The 23,667-nt window shown below is 43.3% G+C and overlaps 1 protein-coding gene across 1 annotated transcript in view; it reads right to left on the bottom strand.

Annotated features, from left to right (window-relative positions):
• The window catches only part of LOC120950658 (putative tyramine receptor 2), a 35,207-nt gene extending 12,298 nt beyond the window's left edge, over positions 1-22,909 (bottom strand). The window contains exons 1-3 of the mRNA XM_040368877.2: positions 21,733-22,909; positions 4,438-5,453; positions 1,345-1,447 (exon numbers count right to left, since the gene is read on the bottom strand). Coding sequence (XP_040224811.2) covers positions 1,345-1,447; positions 4,438-5,269 — 935 coding nt within the window. The 5' untranslated portion in view covers positions 5,270-5,453; positions 21,733-22,909. The remainder of the gene's footprint in view (positions 1-1,344; positions 1,448-4,437; positions 5,454-21,732) is intronic.
• Between the last annotated feature and the right edge of the window lie 758 nt (positions 22,910-23,667).

The raw sequence follows: 23,667 nt of genomic DNA, 5'->3' as shown, positions 1-23,667 counted from the left end.
CGAGTCAAACACACATATCGAGAAGAAAGTCGCACATGGGTTCGTACAGCAGTTATAAGCTACGTCCGTTATCGGGTGTGCCAATCGTGCCGATTTGAGTCGCTTAGTTGCCCAATTTTCCAGACCCCATTCCAGCCCGTCGTTTCCACTTTGCTGATGAAGCAATTTGTTCGAACCGCAAAGAAACCTTGCGAAAGAATTCGTCCAGATTGGAAGCTTTGGGTCAGGCTGGCAATCGGCAGAATCATAATGGGCTCAGCAATTTACCAATCGGTGGGTTTATCACCGAACGCTGCCGGCAGACTGGTTGTTTGTTTGTACAGCTACCCAGTTTGTTTCATTTGCCGATATTGGTGTGATATGATGTGTGTGTGTATGTGTTTGGGTGTGAACGTTGTTTTTCCTGTGTCCCGGCAACGTCGCCTCTTTACGGCTCTAGCATATAGTACACAAACCCGTCTGGCTGGTGATGATTGGGAGATATGATTTTTTTTGCGTTTTCCGCTCAATCATATCTCACCAAATCGTGAGGGGAAATGTTTTTTTTGCATCCATTAACGATGCTAGTATTGCTCCCACGTGGTTCCCGTAACGTTTAGAAAGTATTGGGGTTTATTTTATGTGCGGTCGTGTACAATTCCCCTGGGTGTCTGTCGCCTTTGCCGAGCATAAAGCATGAGCCCATATTACTGCTCTTGCCAAAGCAGGGAAAATTCCAGGGAAAACGCAATTGACACGCAAAACCTACTACATTGTTTGCAATCGTGTCATCGTCACGAGACGGGAAAATCCCGATGAGCTTCAGGTGTAATAATATATAGCCTTCGAAGCAACCGTAACAGGCCAAGCATTAGTGTAGTACCGTTGCAAGTATCACCTGCCATCCGTACCGTTTGGGGATATCAAACGTAAACGTCAGAATACCGGGGCCGCAACCATCATACACAGTTGGGACCGTTGCTCCCCTTGCCATTTATCGTCATGCGAGCCCACGAGTGTCAAAGTCTTTCTGATTTGTTATACCCGCCCCAAACAACGGCCATCGTGGTAATGCGTTCCTCGCTAACAAGCGCCCGTAAAGCACCTGGTGTGTTGGTTGCAGAATTGCTGGATTTTGTGTGGCATTATAAAAGACGAAATGGGAGTCGTATGAGCTGGGAGTTTTCCGTCAAATAGCGACTTGCTTCGACAACGGTCCATTAGATCCGGACGGTATCGGAATGCATGAGATGAAAAGGTTAGATTTACAGCACACACACACTCACAGAAGCATGAGCAAACGTGCCTTGAAAAAAAAAAATGGAGCAAACATACGTTCAAACACGTCCTATCTCAAGTACATACCTATCTATACTAATGGCACAAAGGCTAAGAATTGATGCTGTACATAGAAGTACGTCTAATGAGATCCATATATCACACAGAATCCATCCGAGCTGCCAGGAGCCTGTAAAGAAAAAGGGAATAGAACCGAAATGAATAAAAATGTTGAACAAAATGGAGGGCAAGAAAAACAAGTGAAAAATGTTCATTGGAGCCCTTGTTGGACGACCGAGTGTGGCACCATCGCAAGCGAAGTCGCGCTAATGGCGACGGCAAATGGGTGACACGTTTCTTTGGGAACGGGAGGAGGACAAGGGAGTGCCTGTTTAGCGAATGCCACCAGTCGTCACAAGCGCCAGCTTGGTAGGGGTACAAGGAATGTTTGTCTTTTAAAAGTAATATCACCTATCATGTCTTAATGATACCCGCCCATCCATCCTGCTGCGGCCTGCCAACGTCGGTTGCCAATGGTTCGAATCAGCTCGATACGGTGAAGAATCTTGCAAGCAGGGTGATGAAATGTAGTCCTGCCTAGCAAAAGCATTGCTATGTGAGAGAGTGGCAAAAGTAGCAGCGGATACGCTCCACAGAAAAAGGAGCACAGAAAAGGACTGGTTTCCACTAAACGATTGCCTCGGTACGGGAAATGGATTAAATTAAAAGGAGCAACAGTGAAGAGGGCAGCAAGCAAAAAAACAAAGCAAGCACAACAAAATAACTGCACTCTCCACATCGCCGTACGGTGGCAGTACGTGACTGCTTCGCCCGTAGGGCAGATTAAAAGCGAAGCGCATCAATGCAACGGCTGACCCGTGCTTTTGTAATCCACTGCCCGTGTCGTTCCATTACTTGGCCTCCTCCCTTGTGTTTGGTTAATCTCCCTTTCGGAGCAAATTTAATAGCACCTGGTACGGGGAGCACACACACACGACACGGTAGGGATGTAATTTAGCACCGGAATGCGCTTATATGAACCGTCCGGGCACTCACTTTTCCAGCAGCGAGAATTAGTGGTTGTATAATTAGAAGAAATTGGAATTGGTCGAGAGAAAATTAAACAAATCGAGCGATCCAGCGATTGGAACGGGTACGCTCCTGCTTTAGTGGTTTACCAAACTGCACCCGAAAATGGAGGTGCAGTTATATTAGCATCGGTAAATACATACAAAAGCTGGAACGTAATTGCTGCTGGTGCTAGAAAGAAAAACAGAAAACGTACAGCGACCACATTTAGTGGGGAGTTCTGCTATTTTGCTTTTCACTGCCATGCGGCTCTCTCAAACAAAATGCTGCTGCGGCTTTCCTTTTCGGTTGGAAAGCATAAATGCTTTTATGGGTGCTGTAAAGCGAAGGAAAAGAAAGAACGTACCCGTCTGACCGCATTCAACCGCGTGTGGATTGGACTTTTTTATGCTGTGAAAATTCTTCAACCACTTACAGGTCAAAGGGATTTTATACGACCCGCCAGTTTTAAAACGGCGTTCCAAATGTCCCTCACATGTTTATGTCAGTGCAAAATGGCTGCTTAAATTAATGATCCCGTAAACCATCTGTACCGGCAACATGCTGGATGTAGTGGTGACCCCAATGTGTGGCGTACAGTACAGCAAAAAGAAATAAAATCAATAGCACACTACTTGGTTTTATAATACGACATTTACGACGGTCATTCCCAATCTCGGCCCATCCTGGGCAGGCCTCTTGTGAAATCACAATGCGTCCGATTGAAGCGAAACCCATCCAACATGATACATCCATCAAGCGATGCTACGCGCTGGACGGTTGATAGTGATTTCACAATGAGGGTTAAATCCGGCGCCAAACGGACGTGACGGCACCAGAGTTAAGATTTACGAATGAGCAAGCCCGCAAACGGTTTAGTGTGATTTAATTCAACCTGAAGATGAAATGCTATGTCAACAGTTGTAGTCCAAAAAAAAGAGTTTTCCTTTTGAGTTTATTATCGTGTTTAAAGAAAAGAAATTAAGGAAGTGCAATAAACAATTTTTCCAGGCATGAGACTACCGCTCTGGACGAACGGCCTAAGGGCGCACACTTTTTTCTGTTTTTGCTGTGTTTTGCGAAATCCCTTCATGATCGCTGCGAAGCGATAAAACTGTCGGAAAACATTGAGCACCGGTTTGACAGCGTCGTAAATTTCGCAACCATACCGTAAATCAATTTATCAACTTCACATTCCTACAGTGGGATGCGCGGCCGCAAGAAGGGGTCATCGAGATGTCCTTTCCATGAACTTAAATGCACGGCGAACGGCGGCGGTACGGCCCAGCAGTAGAAGTAGTAGTAGCCACGAACAAAACAACCACAACATCCACAACAACGTTCAGTGCCCAAGCACTTCAAGGATTCTTTCCCTCCGATCCCAGCATCAAGTACCATGACGGGACGGAATTGTAAATAGAAAACTCGTCTGTATGCTCCTAGTGCGAGCAGCATGGATGGAAGCAGCGCTGCAGGAGTTTATTGTTATTATTTACCTTTTTTGTGTACGGCAAAACTCCCGAATTGAAAAGTTTGCCGTCGCCGGAGACGCTGTTTAACCGGCGGGATACAAAATGGTTGTTCCCTGTTTGTCGAAAACGATCGCGCTGGCAAAACTTGCGAACGTCAACGACATTCGGGCAAAGCAATCAGAAGGCCCGCTTCACAAGGTGGTGGCAGTGGACGGGTTTTTGGAAATGTAGAGAAAAACTTCCAAGTGAAGCGGACAACTTTTACTAGCAATGTGGCCACGGTACCGATCGGGCCGGACGGTCTGACCGGTAAGTGATTTGTACCGGCCGGCAGATACGGATGAATGCGTGAGCGTATTAGTGTTTGTGTACCATAAGAGTTTTGTTGACGTTTGCTTAAATGTGTGTCATATCGAATGTTTACCAAACGATACCATACGTACACGAGTAATCACACGTACCGCACAATTCGTAGCGGGCACGATCGAACATAGCGTCTTCACAGGGGGGAAAGCTAAGACGGAATCCGGTGCAGCCGGTGGGTGCCGATGAAACTTGACCATCAATTGCGAATTCGTTCGCAATGCAAACAAACAATTTGTAGCCGTGCAGGCACGGGGCGTTCACTTCCCATACTTACCCATCAGATGAACGGCGACGGCCGGCGGCATGACGAAAATGCCGACGAGCCAATCGGCCACGGCCAGGCTCATGACGAAGCAGTTGGTAACGGTGCGTAGACGGCGTGTCGTGATCACGGACAGTATGACGAGCGTGTTACCGATCACAGTCACTACGATTAGCAGGCAGAACAGTATTACAACGACACAGTCCTGCCAGTTGGCGATAAGGAAGTGTTCATCCATCGCGCTCGGCAGCTCAAGCTGGCGGGCAGTCGGATCGACGGTGCCGACCAGATCCACCACGAGTGTGGTGGCTGCGCTGGTGCCACTACCGATGAGCACACTTCCGTCGGTGACGCCTGGCCGCGGGCCGAACACGGTTGCCGGTTGGACCGTGGTGTTGCCGATGCTGACTGTGGTGATCGTCGCAGCCACCAGCGGATCGTACAGCGATCGACCATCGTCGTACAGTGCTGGATCGTACGCACGTCCGCTACCGGCCTCCACCAGCTCACTGACGTTAGCCGACAGCGCCGCTAGCGTACGGCTTCGGCCGCCGACCACATGGGATGCGGCACTGCCAATGCTGGCAGCACTGGCCGCTAGGCTGGGGACGCTTCGGGAGCTCGTCGTGAGATCGAGCGGGTCGATCAGGTTGAAGAAGTTGGCGGCGGTCGTGGGGACGGCTGCGCGCGTGTGGTTGAGTGTCGTCACAAACCGACCGGTTGCGTCCGTTATCGTGGCCGGCAGGGCGGAGACCGTTGCTAGGTGCAGCGGTGTTAGTGCGGCAGGTTTCGTGCTCGACCGTCGCTTACTATCTCGATCATCTAACGATTGCACGCGACTCATTCTTTGCAAAGTGTGTGAAGAAGACGGCGCAGGTGATAGTATTTGTGGGAACACGTCATCGTCATCATCATCAGTGGCAGCAGCAGCAGCAGCAGTAGCACGATCGACTGCTCCGAAAACGGAAGGGTGGGCTAAAAAATCTGATTGCCACCAGCTCGCTACACGACAGCGGTAAGTGGTAGAACTGGAATGGAAAATATAATAAAGGTGATGAGTGATGGTGCGAGTTAGAATCAGTTAGTCAACATGTTGAAGCAGTAACGACGCTGTGAAAGGCAGGGATGCACAACCAGACAATAAAGGTGGGTAAATATTTGGATGCTTAATTTATATTAATTTGCTTCACTGAAGAAATTAGTTGCATTGTGCTAATTATAAATAAGCAATGATCTATTCTGAAAGTCCGGTTACATCTTTATTACGTTTTTCAAGTCATTTTACGAAGTTTGCTGCATGTTTGCATGCACAAGATTATTTTTGAGTTAATTATAATGCTAATCATTTATTAAATGAATCGAGTTCTGGTGAGGCGACATATCCTTGTAAAATCTCAAGTCCCCTTTCCGGTTTTGTACACGAAATGTCCCAAATTATGTATAATTTGTACAAACATAGGCAAATAAGTGCCAAAATACGTTTCGTAAAAGACAAAATGTACAGCTTACATCGCAAAATGACCTGCAAAGTTGGTAAACCCTGTAATTTAAAAATTCAAAAAAAATTCTAAGTTTCCAAGTATTTAACAATAATAGCAAATTTCGATCTACCAGTCATCAAACTAGCAATTAAATTTTATAGTTTTATTGAATATTAAATAAATGCACTGCAAAAAACTTGCCTTCGTAATAACAGGGAATGATAGATTCAGTAGCATCTTGAAAAAAAAAGAGTATTCAAAATCTCAATTTCCAAAAGATTTATACACAAGTAGAAGGCAGTTAAACTCACTAATCACGGGAATCGTTAGCGTTGATTACACCAATAATGAATGCGTGATTTAAATGTATCTGATTTGTGCATCTCTACTTTAGCCAGGTTAGCAATAATTTGATTATGACTTAACTTAACTATTCAATCAATTTAAGCTTATGTGTGAGAATAGCAATGCGATGTTCACTATCATTTATTTGCACCTCATCGCAGCTAACTGATGCGTGACGCCTGTGGTAGTCCTTTCATTCTATTAAAGTGAGCCACACTATAACAGGCGCGAAAGAAATTAAATGTAACACCAACACGCAACACCCTCAGTGATGAAGGAACTTTGGATGCAGATTAATGAAATGGTCCCAAAATTACGCACACCTTTTTTGTGTTTGTGCTAGCTGCAGTTGATCAAAAGTATAACTTTTTTCATCAATTCTTGAGTCCAAAATCTCATCCGCCGAGCTGACAGCAGCCCCCTTGCGCAGCAAATGCCGGGGAAGAGAGCGCTCGCTTAACAAATGGCGCAAAACTTCCGGAATGTAGCAAGTTTTGCACAACGGGGAGGATTAAATGTTACCTTTCATGAACCTGTCCGACCGACTTGGCATGGATGGTGGCGTACTTTGGTGAAAGTTTTGTCCGAGCCGACACGGGCCGATGGTAGTGTGGTAGTATAGGTGCCGAACACGCAAATCTTGAAACGATTTTCGAGCTCGCACGGCGGGCCTTTGTGTGCACGGTGTTATAAAGAAATCGAACACTTAAATTGTGTGTGTTGCCGCCTATCGAGGTTAGTTAAGATGAGCGTATCCCCTTCCATAGTTACCGATAATGGTTTTGGTTCAATATTGAAATATCTACGCGTGTGGTTTTTTGTTGCCATGCGCTGCCTATGGTTTGCAATAAAAGTCCCTTTCTTGGGAAATGCTACGGAAAATGTGAGCCCCATGTGTTGAAGCAAATAGCCGCTACATGGGATCGTTTCGACCCATCCGGACGAAGCGCCGCTCAATTTTCCAATCTCAGTTACCAGGGCTTACGAGTACTCGGGCTGTGTAATCCGCTTGAATAAATATCATTTTCCAGACAGAGAGACTAACCGGTCAACGCGCCTTCCTTCTGGTTTCCAAACAAAGAAAAGCAAAAAAGGTACGGTTCAGACGACTTTGCATGGACGCGAATGATTCAATAGCGGTGAGTTGAGAAAACCCGCAAGAGGTCAGAGAGAAACCCGGCTCAAATTGGAAACCTGCAAACGCACCCGCAGGGACTTGGGTGCTTGGGACGCTTCTAAAGGATGAAGACCGCACACTATAATATGCTACGGCTGCAATTTAGGGTCTAGGATGGTCCCAAGCAAGCTATGCCGCCTGGTGTACGAAACGATTGTTTTGCTTTGATAGGCGAACCGGTGTGCACACGATATAAAAGATTTGCATAATTGTGTGGCCCTTTAGCCGAGCCGAGGTTCTCGCGATGGTATTCGACACGCAGTGTTCAATAAAATCAATACAATTGCGAAGATTCTGTACAAAATACTATAGTCGGAAAAAAACTTTTATGACATATCCTTCGAAAACGAAACCGAACACAGAAGAAACAGGTCAGATAAGGTCGCTCCAGCTTTGCAATGAAATATTGCCATGCACGATGGATTATTTGCATTTTTTTTTTTCGCCGGACATCACAACGTGCAGGAACATCGTGCAGAAACTCCAGCTGAACAAAAAAAACTTGTATAATCCCTACTTATCGCAGGTCGTGCTGTCGTCCTCCCCTTTAGCAAGCCACTTCGGAACATGCGGATATTTTCCGTTTTTCCCATTAGCAGCGAGACGGTACGGCTGTTATCGTACATTCCGTTTCGTACTTTCAGGCAAGATATGTACGGAACGGGACGTTTTGCCACATGTACTTGTGCAGATTGAACTGGGTTCCTTATCGAATGTAAAGTAGACAAACACACTCGTTCGCAATACGCTCGTTTTGCCCCGCGGGTCTGCATTCAAAGGCCGCCCTGCCTGCTCGAAGGAATGAACTGTGCATATAGCTTCCACATCGGAAACTCAATCACGAAACTAATGCCGCGCGAAAGGTGCTCAGTGTTGTGCTTTTTTCTGACTCACCGTTTCGCTGTGTTCTTTACAACTTGTTACACTACTAATTCCACCGTGCTCGAGCTTTCACAAACATAAAATGCTCGCCAACGTCGGAGGGAGCCTATCCGTTGGCGTAGGCTTTCATGCGGTAGGTTCAGGGCAGAATTGAACTGACGTTAAACTTTTGCTGGCCCCAGCAAAACGTGGCAATTGGAGAGAATATTCTGCCATTTTCACGCCATCGTGTGATGAAATTCGTTTTTTGAAATTTCCGATGCATTGGTATGCAGTGTAGGTGTTTTAGCATACTAGTTCTTATCACGTACATCTTGCTTAGAGAGTTATGGATAATGTATGGTGGAAGTTCAAAATATTACGTTGCTACATTACTAAACTAAAACGAGCTTAAGACGAATTAGGAGTTTCCAGAAGAAATACTAAATTATCGATACACAAGAGTGTGAACGATATCCCGAATATCTATGTTATAGAGAATTAAACATGAGAAGATTTTAACATTTCATCTAAAACATCGCAGTGTTGTATTGATGTTATGACTTCTGTACTTTTTTTAAGCTCAAAGTTGTTCAATATATGACATACGTGACATTATGATTCATTGAATACAAATTGCTCTTTTGTTGATAATTTATTAATTTTAAAATGTTGGGCAAAATGATCGTGGTATTATAACCGACGCTTTAGAAAAAATACTAAAAATTCAATACTGTACTGAAGCTGCAACATGTGTTGAACCAACTAAAAATGTTTTCGTAGGATCGTCACCTTTGTAGACGGTATGTCCCAGATGCCAAAAATAACTTCGTTTCATAAGCATCTACGCATGCAGCAAACATTTCATTTTTGCATGTAGTGATAGCATCGTCTCATGCTTTTTCAATCGTCTCTGCTTTCATCTAGTAAGAGGTTCTACCAATGAGAAGAAACAAAACAAACGGTCAACAAAACAACCCGTTTAGAAAATAGTTTATTGCTCTTTCTTTGATACGAAATTTTTCACGAATCTGAAACCGTGGACCGAGGGTAGATGGCCAACAAAAAATACAAACGCCTTGTTTGTCCTTCTTGAAACCCGATCACGGGAATAATGCAAAAAATGTAGTCTGGTATCAGAACTCTTGGTTCATGTCACGCGTTCCTATTCAAACAGTTTTGCGAAAGGCAACAGATTAGAAAAGTAAAAAATCGAATTTAAATAAAAACAACTATTGCGAAGGGCAAGGTGAAACGAAAGCTTTTTGTTCTGTACAATACCTCCGGGAACGTGCGTAAAAGTCGCAGAAAAAATATGTGTTTGCTGTGTATTTTTGAAGCCTAGCTTGCCGCAGGCCATACCGATGGATAAAACGTACCATAGCTGCCCGATATGTATGAAACCCGGAGTGAAACAAATAAAGCATTAACCTAACAATTGAATGAGGCTGTTTCGTTCACATTGCTGTCAAAATTATATGCACAGCAACCAATTTATTTTCGCTCGCGAGATCGAATTAAATTTTCATTGTAACCTACTTTGCATGAATCAATTCGAACCGGTATCGCTCGTTCATCGGCACAAGCTTGAAATAGCATGCATATTTGCTCGAAACGCTGCACAGCAACGGACGGGTGTATGTGTGTTGTTCCAAAACGGTATGCATGCGTAAATAGGAAAAAACGAATTAATTACCCACTCTCGATGCAAACAGGCTGAAACGATCATCCTGCGTCAGAATATCCTCTTTGCAACGCGCCCGCAAGGTTTTAGCAGATTGTTTTCAAATTTTCCACCACTCAGCGGCGATAAACCTGACAAAGGAGGGCTCAGCTTAATGCCGGTAGCGGAATGATGGCCTTATTGTTTGAATATTTATGCTATTAGCATCGTTACGATCGACCGAGCAATAGAACGTCGGTGCATGCGTGCATTGAGGGCGGTAAGAGCAGGCAACAACAGTCAAAAGTTTGTCATGTTCGGTGCACTTCGGTGTCGGGTGATGCTGTTCGTAGTTCACAAACACATGGTGGTGCTTCAGGTTCTGACTATGGGATGTGTCTGAATATCATATTCAAAGATGTCGCCAAATTGATTGACAACAGTTGGACGCATTCATATTTTCAACAAAATCTATAAACTATGATTTCTCATCTTCCGTAAGGAGTCGTAATGTCATGTGAGAAAATGCTCACATCAAATAATTTAAGAGCTTTATAATGCAAAGTTATGAGTTTTAACTATGTCACACAAAGTTTGTTTTTAGGAAATGTTAAATTATTTTAACTATAAGATTGTTGGAATATGTTATCCATATTGCATGATTAAATGTCCAACTGTACACGACAAACAATGTTAAAAAAATGTGTAATGTGAACGAAAAGTAAGCAAACTGTTTTATTTTCCTAAGCTTTTTGTTTCATCTCATATGCCGCATAACTTTATAAGAGCAAACGAAATATGAAACCGCAAATGAGCGCTTCATTATTGTTTGGCTAGGTCTTTTGAAAATAAGCCATGTTTTTTCGACTGAAACAAGAAGTAAAAATTTTACCTGCCACGTTCTTCTTGACTAATTTATAAACACAATAAAAAAGCGCACCTTTGCCGAAATTGCCATGGCTGTAAGGTACATATAATACTACAAAGTTTGACCTGGTTTTGGGTTTGTAATGAGGATTTTTCCGCTGTATTTCATGTAGACATTTTCAAACCAGATGATTTTGTGGAAATTAGCAAAACAAAATTTATCAAATTCAAATGTCATATTCCCTTATTCTTAAAAATTCTTAACTGAGACAAAATGTCTCAAATCGTGGGATGAGCCCATATCTACTCATTTATGAAGAAACTTTACTTATTTTACTAATTGATAAGATCATAAGATCGTGTAAATATTATTTAAAAAGGTCTGTGTGATAGCGTTTCATAGTAGTTTCTGAAAGATTGTTAGATGCTCTCCACATTTTTATTTTATCTTACCTATTACTTAATGAGTGTACCCACGATTTTTAAAATCATTTGCATTAATTGTATATGGTGTCAAAAAATCGAAAAATAGATTAAAAAGGTGAGAAACGGTCAATAAATGATGATAAAAACCCAAAACAATACGGGAAACAATCAAAACCCCGTAAGAAACTCTGTCAAGTACATGCAAATCACACATATCCTTCACCGGTCTCTTCGATAGATTCGTCAGCTCCTCCAAGGATGGGCAGAGTCGTTTCGAAACTGGACCATGCGCTCATCACAAAAACTATCTGGCGGCGTGATAAAAATAAGTCTCGGAAGCTTGAATAGGCCAGCATAATCGCGTAGCGTTTTCACGCCCAGAAGAAGAACTTATTACTTAATTGAAGTATCTGTAAATACATAACCTTAATACAAATTTTATTCTTTAGCTCAAGACCTGCAAGAAATTTCAATGTATATAGCGCATCATCTATTGTAATTTGTCACAAGACTGATTTTAAGTCATCAGGTGCAGTCAGTACTTTACCATAGTGCACCTCTGGCACGCGTAGAGTGCAGTTCGTTCGTTAATTAGACAATGTAAACACCCCGGTCGAGATAATGAAACTCATGCATGCCTCCTGCTTAGGCATCTAGGCGTATCGCGCGTGCTTTCACCGAATGCACCCCATGCTTTCCGTAACGCTGTCACGAGCTGCGTTAACAGGATGCTACTCTATACACGCTCTGTTTGTGTTGCTCGCTGGTATTTGTGGTTTGCACGAAAAGTTTAGCACGTGCTATTATGGTTTGGCGAAGGACAAACCACACACACACTCACACACCGCCTGTCAGCGTTGGACGCTACCATGCTGCTAACAATGCCATCGTCAAGCATCCGGAGTGCGGTCGTGTGAACCGATGGCAAGCGAGCGAAATTGCAGACATCATTAAAATTTAGCATCTCCCACTTGCCTGGAGGGCTGTGTGCGACCAACGGGATACGAAAAGTACGAAATAAATCTGTCCGAGTCCGAGGAGCTGAGTGCGGCACGCTGGGACACTAGGTGATTAAGTAAGTGTGGTTCGAAAGAGGCAACACGCAAAGTGTAATCCCGAACGAGCTCCTGCCCGAAGATCAAACTTCTCATATGTCGGACTGCGGGAGGTGTGTAGTCTTGACGGGTTGTATGGGAAGATTATCTTAGAGCGTGGGGTCTTAAGATTTATTCGCTTTCCAGCATGTCTCTCGTGCTCGTTTGTGTTGGTGACATGTTGTCATTCCGGCGGAAGTAACCCAGCAATCCGTTCATGGTGTGTGCATTGTGTTCCGGAGGAACATAGTCAAGAAGCAGCTGCATCCTGCCAAAACATACAGTGCTGACTTTTGATCATCGAACCCAACGGGGCACATTAATCTTGTTGTATCAAACGGTCATAGTATGGTGAGTATGAGTGGAGGATTGGAAGCGAATAAATCTTTATGTAACTAGTTTTGTAGAATGCATTTTTGCGTATTTGTTTCGCCCATTTGTCTTTGTTTTGCATTTCAATTTACACACACACACACACACACACACACACACACACAAACAAGCACGACTGACGAACTTGGTCAGGAGTGTTACGAAATAGAATACTGTTTGTCTTCGTACTAATGGAATTGGTATTTTCATCCATTCCTTTCCTTCTTGCTGGCAAGAGATTCTAGCACATGGCCAGTGAGCAAAAGATAACGTCTATACCGACTCCTAACTGTACCGTTCTTGGGTGCGTTTTGTACAGTTTGGCCTCACTTCAACGGTTTACAGGGTACAGCGCTAGGCTGTTGCTATTTGGGCAAAGTAAACATAAATTATCGTGATGAATAGTTTTGCCCCCCCAGCTCTCACTCAGCTGCAGCAAAATCGCTCGTAGGTGGTAACAGTTAATTACTATTTAGTGTCGTGCCGAGCCTTCGGGGCCGCGGTGCAAATTAATGTCCAAATCGAACGCTTTTCCTCGAACGAAGGGCGTTCTAATCTGAACGAAGTCAAAAGATGATGATGTATTCCATACAGGGTAATTTGAGTTTATTTATTCGTGTTGAGGCGCTATCCCAAACGAATCCTCCCGGAAAACTAACGATGCATCTGGGTATAATGCGTCGGAAAAATGGACGAAGAAACGCTCGCTTTAAGGAAAAGTTTCGTGGCATAATTACCGTTCGGAACGCTGTGCCCGCCGATCGGTGAAGCACGTGGAAGGTCCAAGCTCGCGTTTGAGGGTTCCTTTTCAACACAACCGCCAACTCATTCTCTGGAGATGGTTATAAATTAGAATTATCGAATTACACCTACATCTATAGGTCGAAGAGAGGTGGGGGGGGGGGGGGGGAGTAATGCCAGGCCGAGACGGACGTTTGTGTGTACGCTTTTCTGTGCTCCTGGCGTTGCTGGCGAGTGGAGAAGACTTTGACGGATTGACGTTTTTTTGTGGGCAGGAAAACACGACAAACAAAATAATGGTAGCTTTCTAACGGCTCAGTCAACAACTCGACAGCGAGAGCGAAAATAGTTTTAAATTAGTTCCACGAAATTTTACCATCGTTATTTGCATTTAATCTTGACAAAACGGGTTTGTTTTCTTCAACAAATAATCTGTTTAAAACCGGATGTAAAGTTTGCACCGGCTGACGGGAGCGGAAAACAGCTGCAAAATGACTGATTTAAAACGTATTGAATCAAATGTTGTTTTAAATTAATTAACGAGCAAAACGTAGAAATTAGTACGAGGAACAGAGAAAATTGTAATAGAAACCATTGTTTTTAATTGCTAAAGTTATTATGTTTAGACTGGTGAAAGCTCTTTTCTCACTAATGATGGTAGCGTCGATGAAAACTGCATTAGGAAATTTGAGGCATCTTTTACCACATTCGATAATTTGGTTGTTGTGTCGGCCTGGTGGTAAAGTCGTCAATTCGTACGATTTAACAACATGTTCGTCATGAGTTCAAGTCCCGAATGGAATATGCTCCCATCATGTTATGGTAATCAATAAGTCACTGAAAGCCAGCCAAGCCTATAATGTGGTACAGGCAGGCTTTGACCGACAACGGTTATTGTGCAACAAAGAAGAATAAGAAGATGATTATTTTGCTGTAAATATGACACTTTATCTAAATCTTCAAAAAGATGGCAGGTTATGCATGCGAAAGAAGAGGCGACTAATTTTAACAAACAAATGTATTTCCAATAAAAAAATTAGTTAAATTAAGCAATAGGCAAAGCCGTTCCTCCTGAATAAAAAAAACTTAAACAAGTAAAACTGGTGGTAAAATACAAAAGTAAATAATTTAAAATAAATTAGAAAATAAAAAATTCTAGCATAATAATGCAAATGTCATGTAAATGTCATTTAGAATAATCCAAGAAATACCTTATACGATCTACAACTCTAGCTTTTTTTATATTTAGAAGAAGAAAAAATTATCTGCTCATGAATGATCAACACCTGCTTGTATTTTTGCTTGTAAGAACAAATAATTTTTTACACGTTTACCACTTCGTCGATCCTATGGGACTTGTTCTATGACATTGTGCTTTTACATGTGTCAGTGTCAGTCCTCCCGGATGAACGTTAGCCTTTTGCTTCGAAAGGGACTATCACTCAAAACGCATTACACATTGTTCATACGAACAGCATACGTTCGCGGAGAGAGAAAAAAATATTCTAGGAAATTTGACTGTTTACTTAAAGCTCAACGTACGTAACAACATTGTATTGTGATATAAAAGCAAATTTGTGTGAGGTGAAAAATGTAATGCTGTTTTGTGTATATTTGGATGAAAATTAACTGCTTTCCGAGTCAAACATCGATATCAGCTGCGTGTACAACCAGGGATGTACTAATTCGGGTATTTTCAATTTGGGGAAAACTCTACGGGCATTTACTCCGTAAAAACTGTATTTTCCCGGCTAAATAGGGTTTTTTTTTCAATGGCACAAAAGCTAATTTCAGTTTATTATTCAACAATTGGATGTAATTGGTATTTATGACATGACGACCGTGGTGCAGGCTCAACTCGTAAGACTCAACAAAATGCCCGTCATGGGTTCAAGCCTGGAATAGACCGCTCGTCTTGAGCTGGACCGCTTGAGAAACTGATAATGGGGCCCTTCACGATGCTAGTCAGTTTTTTGTATGGAGTTTGACAGTTGGAGGCTGAAATCATGTAAACACTCCATACAAAACCACACATAAAACTAGCCTGCAATTTTCAGTCTAGATTATTCTAGCCCAAAAGCTAGAATTAGATTCGAGTACGTGTTCAAAAAATGGCAAAACAAGGTTGGAATCCAGAATCAAAGTGTATTCAGTCCAGGTGGTCTCATAGCATGTTTTTTATCGTCATGGGTTCAAGTCCCGACCCGACCGTGCCAACATACGTAGGGCTGACATCATAAGAATAAGAAGTAGAACATCATTTGTAACATTATAAAGTGAAAATATTTCGTTGCTTAAACCATAATTGTGCCACAAATACGATGATTTACCAGCTCGGTAAGTGGATAAACTGTAATGTTTTTTGTTGTGCATTCATTCAAACTTGCTTAAAGATCTTTCCACAGTTGTCAATTTCCTTTTTACTTGCCGTGTTATGTATAATCTCGTTGGAGTCAATTTTTTACCAAATCCTAGTTACGTACCTTGATCTAATCGATCTAATTTAGAACAAGCCAAATGAAACGGGTAAAAGACTTAGATGATTCGCATTTTTTACTTTTTGATTCGACATGCTTTCTGCGAATCCATAAAATCTTAAAGTACACAATTGGAGGAAAAAATAAGTGAATTTCAGGATTGAAGAAATTTTAAAACTTTATGAATAATACGATAGTTCTTTTGAAAACATTGAACAAATCGTTAACAAACTAAGCTCTCATTGCACGGCATCTTCAATGGGAAAACAAATGCGTTGAATCATAGTTTCATTAGAAAGAGAATACAATTGATTAAAAAGATAGGTAGAGAGATCATGTATTTGCATAAACTTCGTAAGTGTCAAAAATTAATTGAAAATTCTAACGAAAGTACTCAATATTTGATCGGGTAAAATCGAAAAAGGCAAAAACCCGGTAAAAACCCAAAAATAAATACCGGATAAAAAGGTATTTATCCCACGGACAACACTGTGTTGTATGGAGTGTTGACATGATTTCAGCCGCCAACTGTCAAATTCCATATAAAACAGCTGGCTTGTATCGTGAAAGGCCTCAAAGTTGGTAAAATTTTAGTCTATCATGATTTGTAAATAACGGAACCATCTTAATCATAGTACAATGAACCCAACAAGCCATTAAATTGCTTTCACTCGTTCACGCGCGATGTCGCATCAATTTGGCTTTCCCAGTTTCATTCAAACACTGTCTATCATTGTGGTGAACAAAATTGAAACTACGTATTCGTGCGTGCCTTGGAATGGAAGTGAGATTTACTTTGCCCAAAAAAGTGAATACCTCCAATGAACCGTTTCGGGCGGAAAGCCTAATCGGTTTCTCGCGTGAATTACTCCAATCGATGCTTTTGGAGCGATAACGTACAACGTTGATTGCGCGACCACGCGTGACGTCGGAAAATTGTTGCCGATGTCACTAATGTACTCTGTTCTATGGTGTGTGTGTTTTTTGTACGCTCCTCTCACGCTGTGCATCGTGCTTGGCGGTAGATAACGCGGGGCATCGTGCATCAACTAGGACACCTTTTAAGGAAGCAGGCACAGGGCCATTTAGCAGCTGTAGTTGTGAGCAAGCACGAATACACAGCGAGCGCGAACAGGAGACAAAGAAAACTCTGACGCACTTTGCGCGGTCGGTAAACGCTACTAGCGTAGCGCAACTTGATATTGGTGCGTGTATTGGGTAACGTTTGATTGACTGACGCTCGGTAAAGGGCCCACCAAATGTGCATGGGTGGGACGGGACCGAACCCTCCTCCGTGCCGATGATGTCAGGCAGCAGCTCCGGCATCATTTCGTCAACTGACACGATGTCTCATTTTTAATGATTAATTTAAGCACCCGTCTATTCAACTAATTTCACGTGCTTATACCTCCCCACTGGGTGAGGACTTTGAAGAGTACGCGACTAAATGTCTGTTTACAAGCTCCCCCCCATTGCTGGGAGGTGCTCAACTCTCGGCCTTGTAATCAGAACTATCGTCGGTATTTAGCGAGTCCTGGCTGCAAACGGGACGCCATGGCGGCGCCACCGCCACCGTTGGCGGATTGGGTTGCATAAAATTGAAAAGCTGATTTGATTAACCGAAGCAATTAGTGCGCGCGGGTTTTTTGAGGGTTGCTCGGTTGGCTGGACTGAAACGAGCGTGCCCGGGCGGGGCAGCCTTTTCAACGGTTCAATTTATTACACTGTCAAAGCAACGGCTCCCTGGAACCCGATACCGTAAAGTGACAGTTTTACCACGGTAGCAATGGCAAACCGATCCAGCATAACGTGCGACTGCAGCTACCGTGCTTTGCTGTCGAGGGCTCTATTCTGGAGTGGTTGTGTGTGGCATGGTACGAACCATGCGAAGTGTGTTCTTTTTTTGCGTGGATGTGTTCATGCTGCTGCAGTCCGTCATACGGGCAGCACAAACTCAATGATGAAAACATGACAGCCTGATGATTGCTATTTGCTCATCCGCTGCCGTGTTCGCTCGATGGCGCGGCCCAACCAAGCCCAGGTGAGAGTCGAGCAGAACAAAGGCTTTTAAAGGGTTTCTGATAGGGTTGATCCAAATAGCTGGGCGAACATCACTAGGCTAGGAAAGCATGTGGTTTAGTGCTGTTACAAAGCTTGCGGTTTGCTTTCGTTGTCAGCGGATATAAAGTGAAGGTGGTTGGGTCAGAATTTATGGCTGGGTATAGTAGGCAGATTCCTCCACAAACACACCGCACCACTGCTAGGCGAGCGTTTCATCGCCATAGTTTTGCCAGCCCATTAGAATGGATGTTAGTGTGTGCATGGAAATCCATGCTTTTCAAGCAGACCTGCAATTTAAAAGCTCCACTTTGCCACTTTAACCACTAGTGAACACGGTTCGAAATCAACTTCCGGTCTCCCCTTTGTGGGTTTGGTGAGCTAATTCTTTATCTACGGTAGGTTAAATAGCATGAAGGGAAAGTAAGTTTACGGTGCACGGAAGAAAGAGCTTGTACCGCTCCACTTCAACCGCTGGAACGATGGTTGCGTGTGGTTGTTACTGTTGACGATATTATTCTAGGACAATGCGGTTGTTCAGGGTGCTCCGTGGAGTGTCTGTGAGTTGAGTTTTGTTTCTAAGTTTGCTTTTCAACCAAACTCTCGTGTGTGTGTGTTCGTGCGTGTGTGTGTGATGATCAGTGGGACACACATTTCCCTGATGTGTTGATTTCCTTTACTCCTTGCTGTGTGAGCCTTGCTGTAGCTAAGATAGGCCGCGCAGTTCCCTCTTTGTTAGCAAAGAGTAGAATTGTACCGCACGATAGTGGCCTGGAATGGTGTTTCGTTTTCGTTTGCCACTTACTTCAAACGGCTTGTTCAAATGGCTCGGGCCCTTTTCCATGCATCGCCCGATTGTCTCGAGCTGAAGCAAATGATGCGAGTGAGCGGTGACCGTGACAAGGCGTACTTGGTTGATTAGATTATACAAAAAAAAGGTGAGGTTATTCGATTGCGCACTTCGCTTTATTCAGCATGGCATTTTTCCGCACCCGACAACCGGTGCAAAATTTACATCCGGCATCTCGTTAGCCTATGGAAGTCAGTAGAAAGTGCAGAAGAGAGAGAGATAGGGGGAGAGAGAAGAGAGAGATAGAGAGAGAGAGAGAAACAAACGAACGCAGGGCAGTTAGGGCATACCGGCCCAGCTCCTAAACGAAACTTAATTAAACCATTGTTCGCGTTGTTGGTAATTCTTCGCTTTATAGCCCATTAGCCACAATCGACTGCTCTAGACTGGTGTCCGGGTCCGGGTCGTGTCTTTGGAGGATTTTAACCGGGCAGCAACGACAAAGCGAACACGAATGGAGCTGAGCATCGGACAGAAGACGGATGGTCGCTGAACATCTCGCGCTTCTTCAAATCCAAGCAAATCCAAGCGGCAATTCAGATTGACGATTCCGGTGGTCAGCCATTGTAACAACGTCCACAAGACTTTGGCTGGACGGTGAATGGAAATGATGCTTTCGTGCTCCATTTTCAGCGACAGCTGCCACATAACCTGCCCCCTACCCTCAAATCTGCGCTCGATCCGTTATCAATTCGGCCGGATACCGGGTGGGCACGGTGGCACGGGCTGAATTTTAAAATACATCCGTAAGCTCTAAAACCGCACGACATCTCCTTTCCCAGGCACGCGCGCCCATCTCCGACAATAGGCAGCGTGGTGCGTGAGCTCTTTTCCGAAGAAAAACAAATCCTTTTTCCCCAAAGGAAACGAAAACAGAGCGCAATAATGGAAAACGAACATTTGGCGAACCTGGTGGAGGACGCAACAGGGCAGCAAATGTTCTTAAGTTTTGTGGGTTCGAAAGAAAGGCACTGTCCACCGATAGGTTCGACCGATAACAAAATCAAATAGTAGAACAGATGCTTGCCCCAAAAAAGGGGGCTAGTTGTGAAGATAAAAATTACCATTTTATTCTTCGCATTCTTTGCGAAATGTTTATGTGAATATAATTTAAAAAAAGGTTTTTGCGTAGCTGTCACATGGCGTGTTTTGGAGCATGGAAAATCGCCAACTTTGTTGTGCTGTTCTCAAGGCCCTGTCGCCCAAGATTTGGATATTACTTTGCATAAACCGTCCACCGCGTTAGATTGTGGCCTTGGTTGTAATGAAGCAAGTATTTATATCAGCTCTCACAGGAACGGCCCATCGAACTTATTCATTACCATGGTTTTTAATTAGACTCACTTTCAATCAGCAGCCCCATTCCTACCGGAGCCCACCGGGTGGTATGACTTTTAATTTATGTTGATGATCAAATTTTGGCCATTCCTTTGATCCAGCTTAGCAATTAGCAGCGACTCTGAACCTAGCCTAGCTCAGTTCGGGCAAGCGAGATTATGAAATGTCTCGTCATTCTTGCACCTTTGGTCGTGGCGGTTTTGGTCTTATCTTTCTTTTTTTTTGTTTGTTGCTAAATCTTGGTGACAGTACACAACATCCAATCTGAGCTGGAAAATATTTTCCCCTCGAGCATGCAGACGATTAAGCGTAGGCAAAGTTACACGAACACGTACCAGCACGAACAGTATCCTGGGGAAACGATTCATGGGAACACAAATTATGTTGTCTTGATAGGCCTGAAATCCCTTGAAGCTAATTAAAGAAAAGCTTTTGTTCGATGCTTTACCTGTAGCACTGCTGCTTACCTAGAAAAGCGGCATTATACGTAAGCTGCATTATTGATAACGTAAAGCAGCGGAGATAATCAGTTCGGCGAAAGGTGCCCAGGACTAAAAGGATTGTTCTATTCAGAGTCTGAACGAACCAAGTTTTTTTTTTTCTAGAAATTGGTTTTAATTCAGGAGAACACTTTTTAATTACAATGTTTTCTTTTACCTCATTATGGATTGACCGCTATTACTGCAGCAAATTGAACTAATCAGCATCAATTAATTATGTACCTATATCCATGAAGAAGTTGGTACGCTTAATATAGCGGACAATTAGGATATTTAAATTTTGATGATCACTATCACTGTCACTGATCACTGATTATTAATTCTCAATAAAGCTTTATTCTCAATAAAGCTTTGGCCTTCGTACATTTCTTCGAGGCTCAATTAAACCCTTGGAGACTTTAATGCGTAATTTTTCTTATGTGTCATCAAAGAAAACTTAAATAGTATCGGCTATTTATTCAAAAAGCAATCCTGTGGGTAACAACTTCAGGGATAAAAGCGAAGTCGGGGATTTTCTAAAACTATATTACGTAGAACATGTTTTTGATTTTCAAAATTACTTGATTTGAGATTTTGTTGTTAGTTAAAAACATCATATCATGGACATATTCTTATCAACTCATCAACTTAAATCACAGGGATATCATAATAAAAAAATAAATCTATTAAGTTGTATGAAATTAAAATATTTTATCATTACAATAATGTAAAAAATAATGGAATAAGAAAATATTTATGAGTCCCTATCAATGAGCCAGTTTGTTAGCTTTGTCATCAAAATGGCTTATGAAAAATCTTGCTGTGTTGTTTATATATATAATTTGTATTGTAAATATGTGTTGTTTTAATAAATGTCAAAGCTTCACTCATAAATTACAGTGTTTTTCAAACAAATCAAGCATAAATATTATTGCCCTCAAGCCATTTTCTGCTGCCATGTGGCAGAGAATTTGTAGTTTAACTGTCAGATCAAAATGGAAACAAACAATATTATGGGCGCATTACGATTTTCCTCTCACTGCCGTAATTAATGCACTTGCGCCTTCTGCACACTTACCGTTCACTTAAAGCTGGCAGACGTAAGGATTCGCTCGAAAGCTCTGGAAACTTTTGCCTCGGCCATATTTTATCAACTTTGCCTGGGTAAGGCTCGGGTAAGAGGCTGAGCACTTTCTCCCACTAAAAACAAGCACCAACTCCGGCGGAATGATTGTATTGGATTGTATTGGAAGTTTTCGGTTACTTTGCCAACTTTACGCTGTGCAAGGCAAAGCAGTCGCTTAATGGTTCTAAGATTGGAATTTAGATTCGTTTCAGTTGCCCCAGTTACAAAGCACACTATTCTAGCGATAGTGTAGCTGATGCATTTTCGCACCCAGAATATTTTACTGCCACGGGTGCGTTTGGTACGATCGTTCCCGGTGATCATGAAAAAGCTAGAAAGCCAAGTAAACGAGACACACAACCGGGTAATAGAAACCCATTCACAATCGCACATACACACAACCACATACACACGAATAAAAGCAATTTACCGAGCACATCGATGTAGTCATTAGTGCGATTCAACACGCGCTCTGACGGATGATCCGAAACGGCTGGCGTCTTGTTTGTTTATTGATCTACACCCATCATCGGACCGAGAGCTTGCCGCACCGTCTGCCCTTCGTCGGCACACTAAATCACCTGCCCAAGCATCGCCACACCTTCAGCCTCCCAAACTGCCCCTAGGGTGCCCCACGGGTGCAAGTGGGATAGGTCTGAAAGATTCGCACCTTTTTAGCTGTTGTTGTGTGTGCTATTGTGGTTCTGTTTGACTTATGAGCAAACCGTTGTCACACGCAGCTTCACATCCGCACGGGTAAAGCGCTGGTGGGTAAGACCGTTCTGGTCGGTTTCGGATGGACGCACGTTCACAGACACACACACTTGTACAGGGAGTGATCTCGTTGGCCTCGGGGCACACTATCACTCAAAAACTCGACATCCACATCCGCTTACTAGAAAACTCCATCCCCGGGGAGACTGTTCTAGCAGCGAAATGATGCGAAACCGGACGCTGCCCGCCAAACTGGAGTCAATGGCAAAGGGTTGCCCTTTTCGCGGTTCGCACGCGGCGCGATGTTAGCCAGAGGAACGGGTTTGGCGTGCACACGGGACCAGTGAATCGGACGAGCGTTCGGTTAGAACTGAACGCGATTGATGGCTGCTGCTCGGTGCGGATGTACGGTGTACCGCTACGGATACGGGCAGGCCAGCGTACGCTCGTGAACGCGCCTTTCGGCAGCCGAGATCGGTGCACTGCTGAGAGCCGATCGGTGGTCGTACCGCTGCGATGCGACCGGCGTTTGGTGCCCGAGCTTCGGGTGAGAGAACGCCACGCATCTTCTCTGCAGAGTCGCGTACAAGTGTAGCGAGCAACAGCGTGCCGTCGGGATGGTGTAGCGTACCCCAAGGTCTCGGGGGTTAGATGCGATGGCTCGTACTGCAATGGCAAAAAGGATAGCCTTTCTTTTGGCAAAATTTTCCACTTTTGTTTTGAGCTGATGTTTAGCAGGTTACATCCTGCTCTAGGGTGCATCCGCTCTGTTTATTTCGTTTTAAAAATTTTTGGAAAAAAATTCATTCGAACAATTTGTTTCAATGAAATCAGCGCTAATGCATGACTATGCGATTTATAAGGAACACTGTCATTTATTTTACCGATAACTAGTATCTTTTAGCAACGCTTTCTTTTCTTCGTCATTTACTCATTTCGATCTTATCTACGATTGAGACCGCAGCTCCCAGCTTTGATTGAATATACTATCTAGCAACAATTATGTAAGGGTCAATTGATGATTGAGTTAAAATGGTCGTAAAATTGGTACCAAACATATTTTTCATCCATCATAGTAATTGGTCAGTTATCGTTGGAATTCAAATTTCACCGTAATGTTCTTTAATTTCTCCGGGACGTTCAATCCTCGTGGTTTTTATTTATTCTGAAAGG

The sequence above is a fragment of the Anopheles coluzzii genome, chromosome 2, assembly GCF_943734685.1.
Source record: "Anopheles coluzzii chromosome 2, AcolN3, whole genome shotgun sequence".
NCBI classification, from domain to species: domain Eukaryota; kingdom Metazoa; phylum Arthropoda; class Insecta; order Diptera; family Culicidae; genus Anopheles; species Anopheles coluzzii.
The sequence above is the reverse complement of the archived record's forward strand: the minus strand, read 5'-3'. Positions and strand labels throughout refer to the sequence as shown.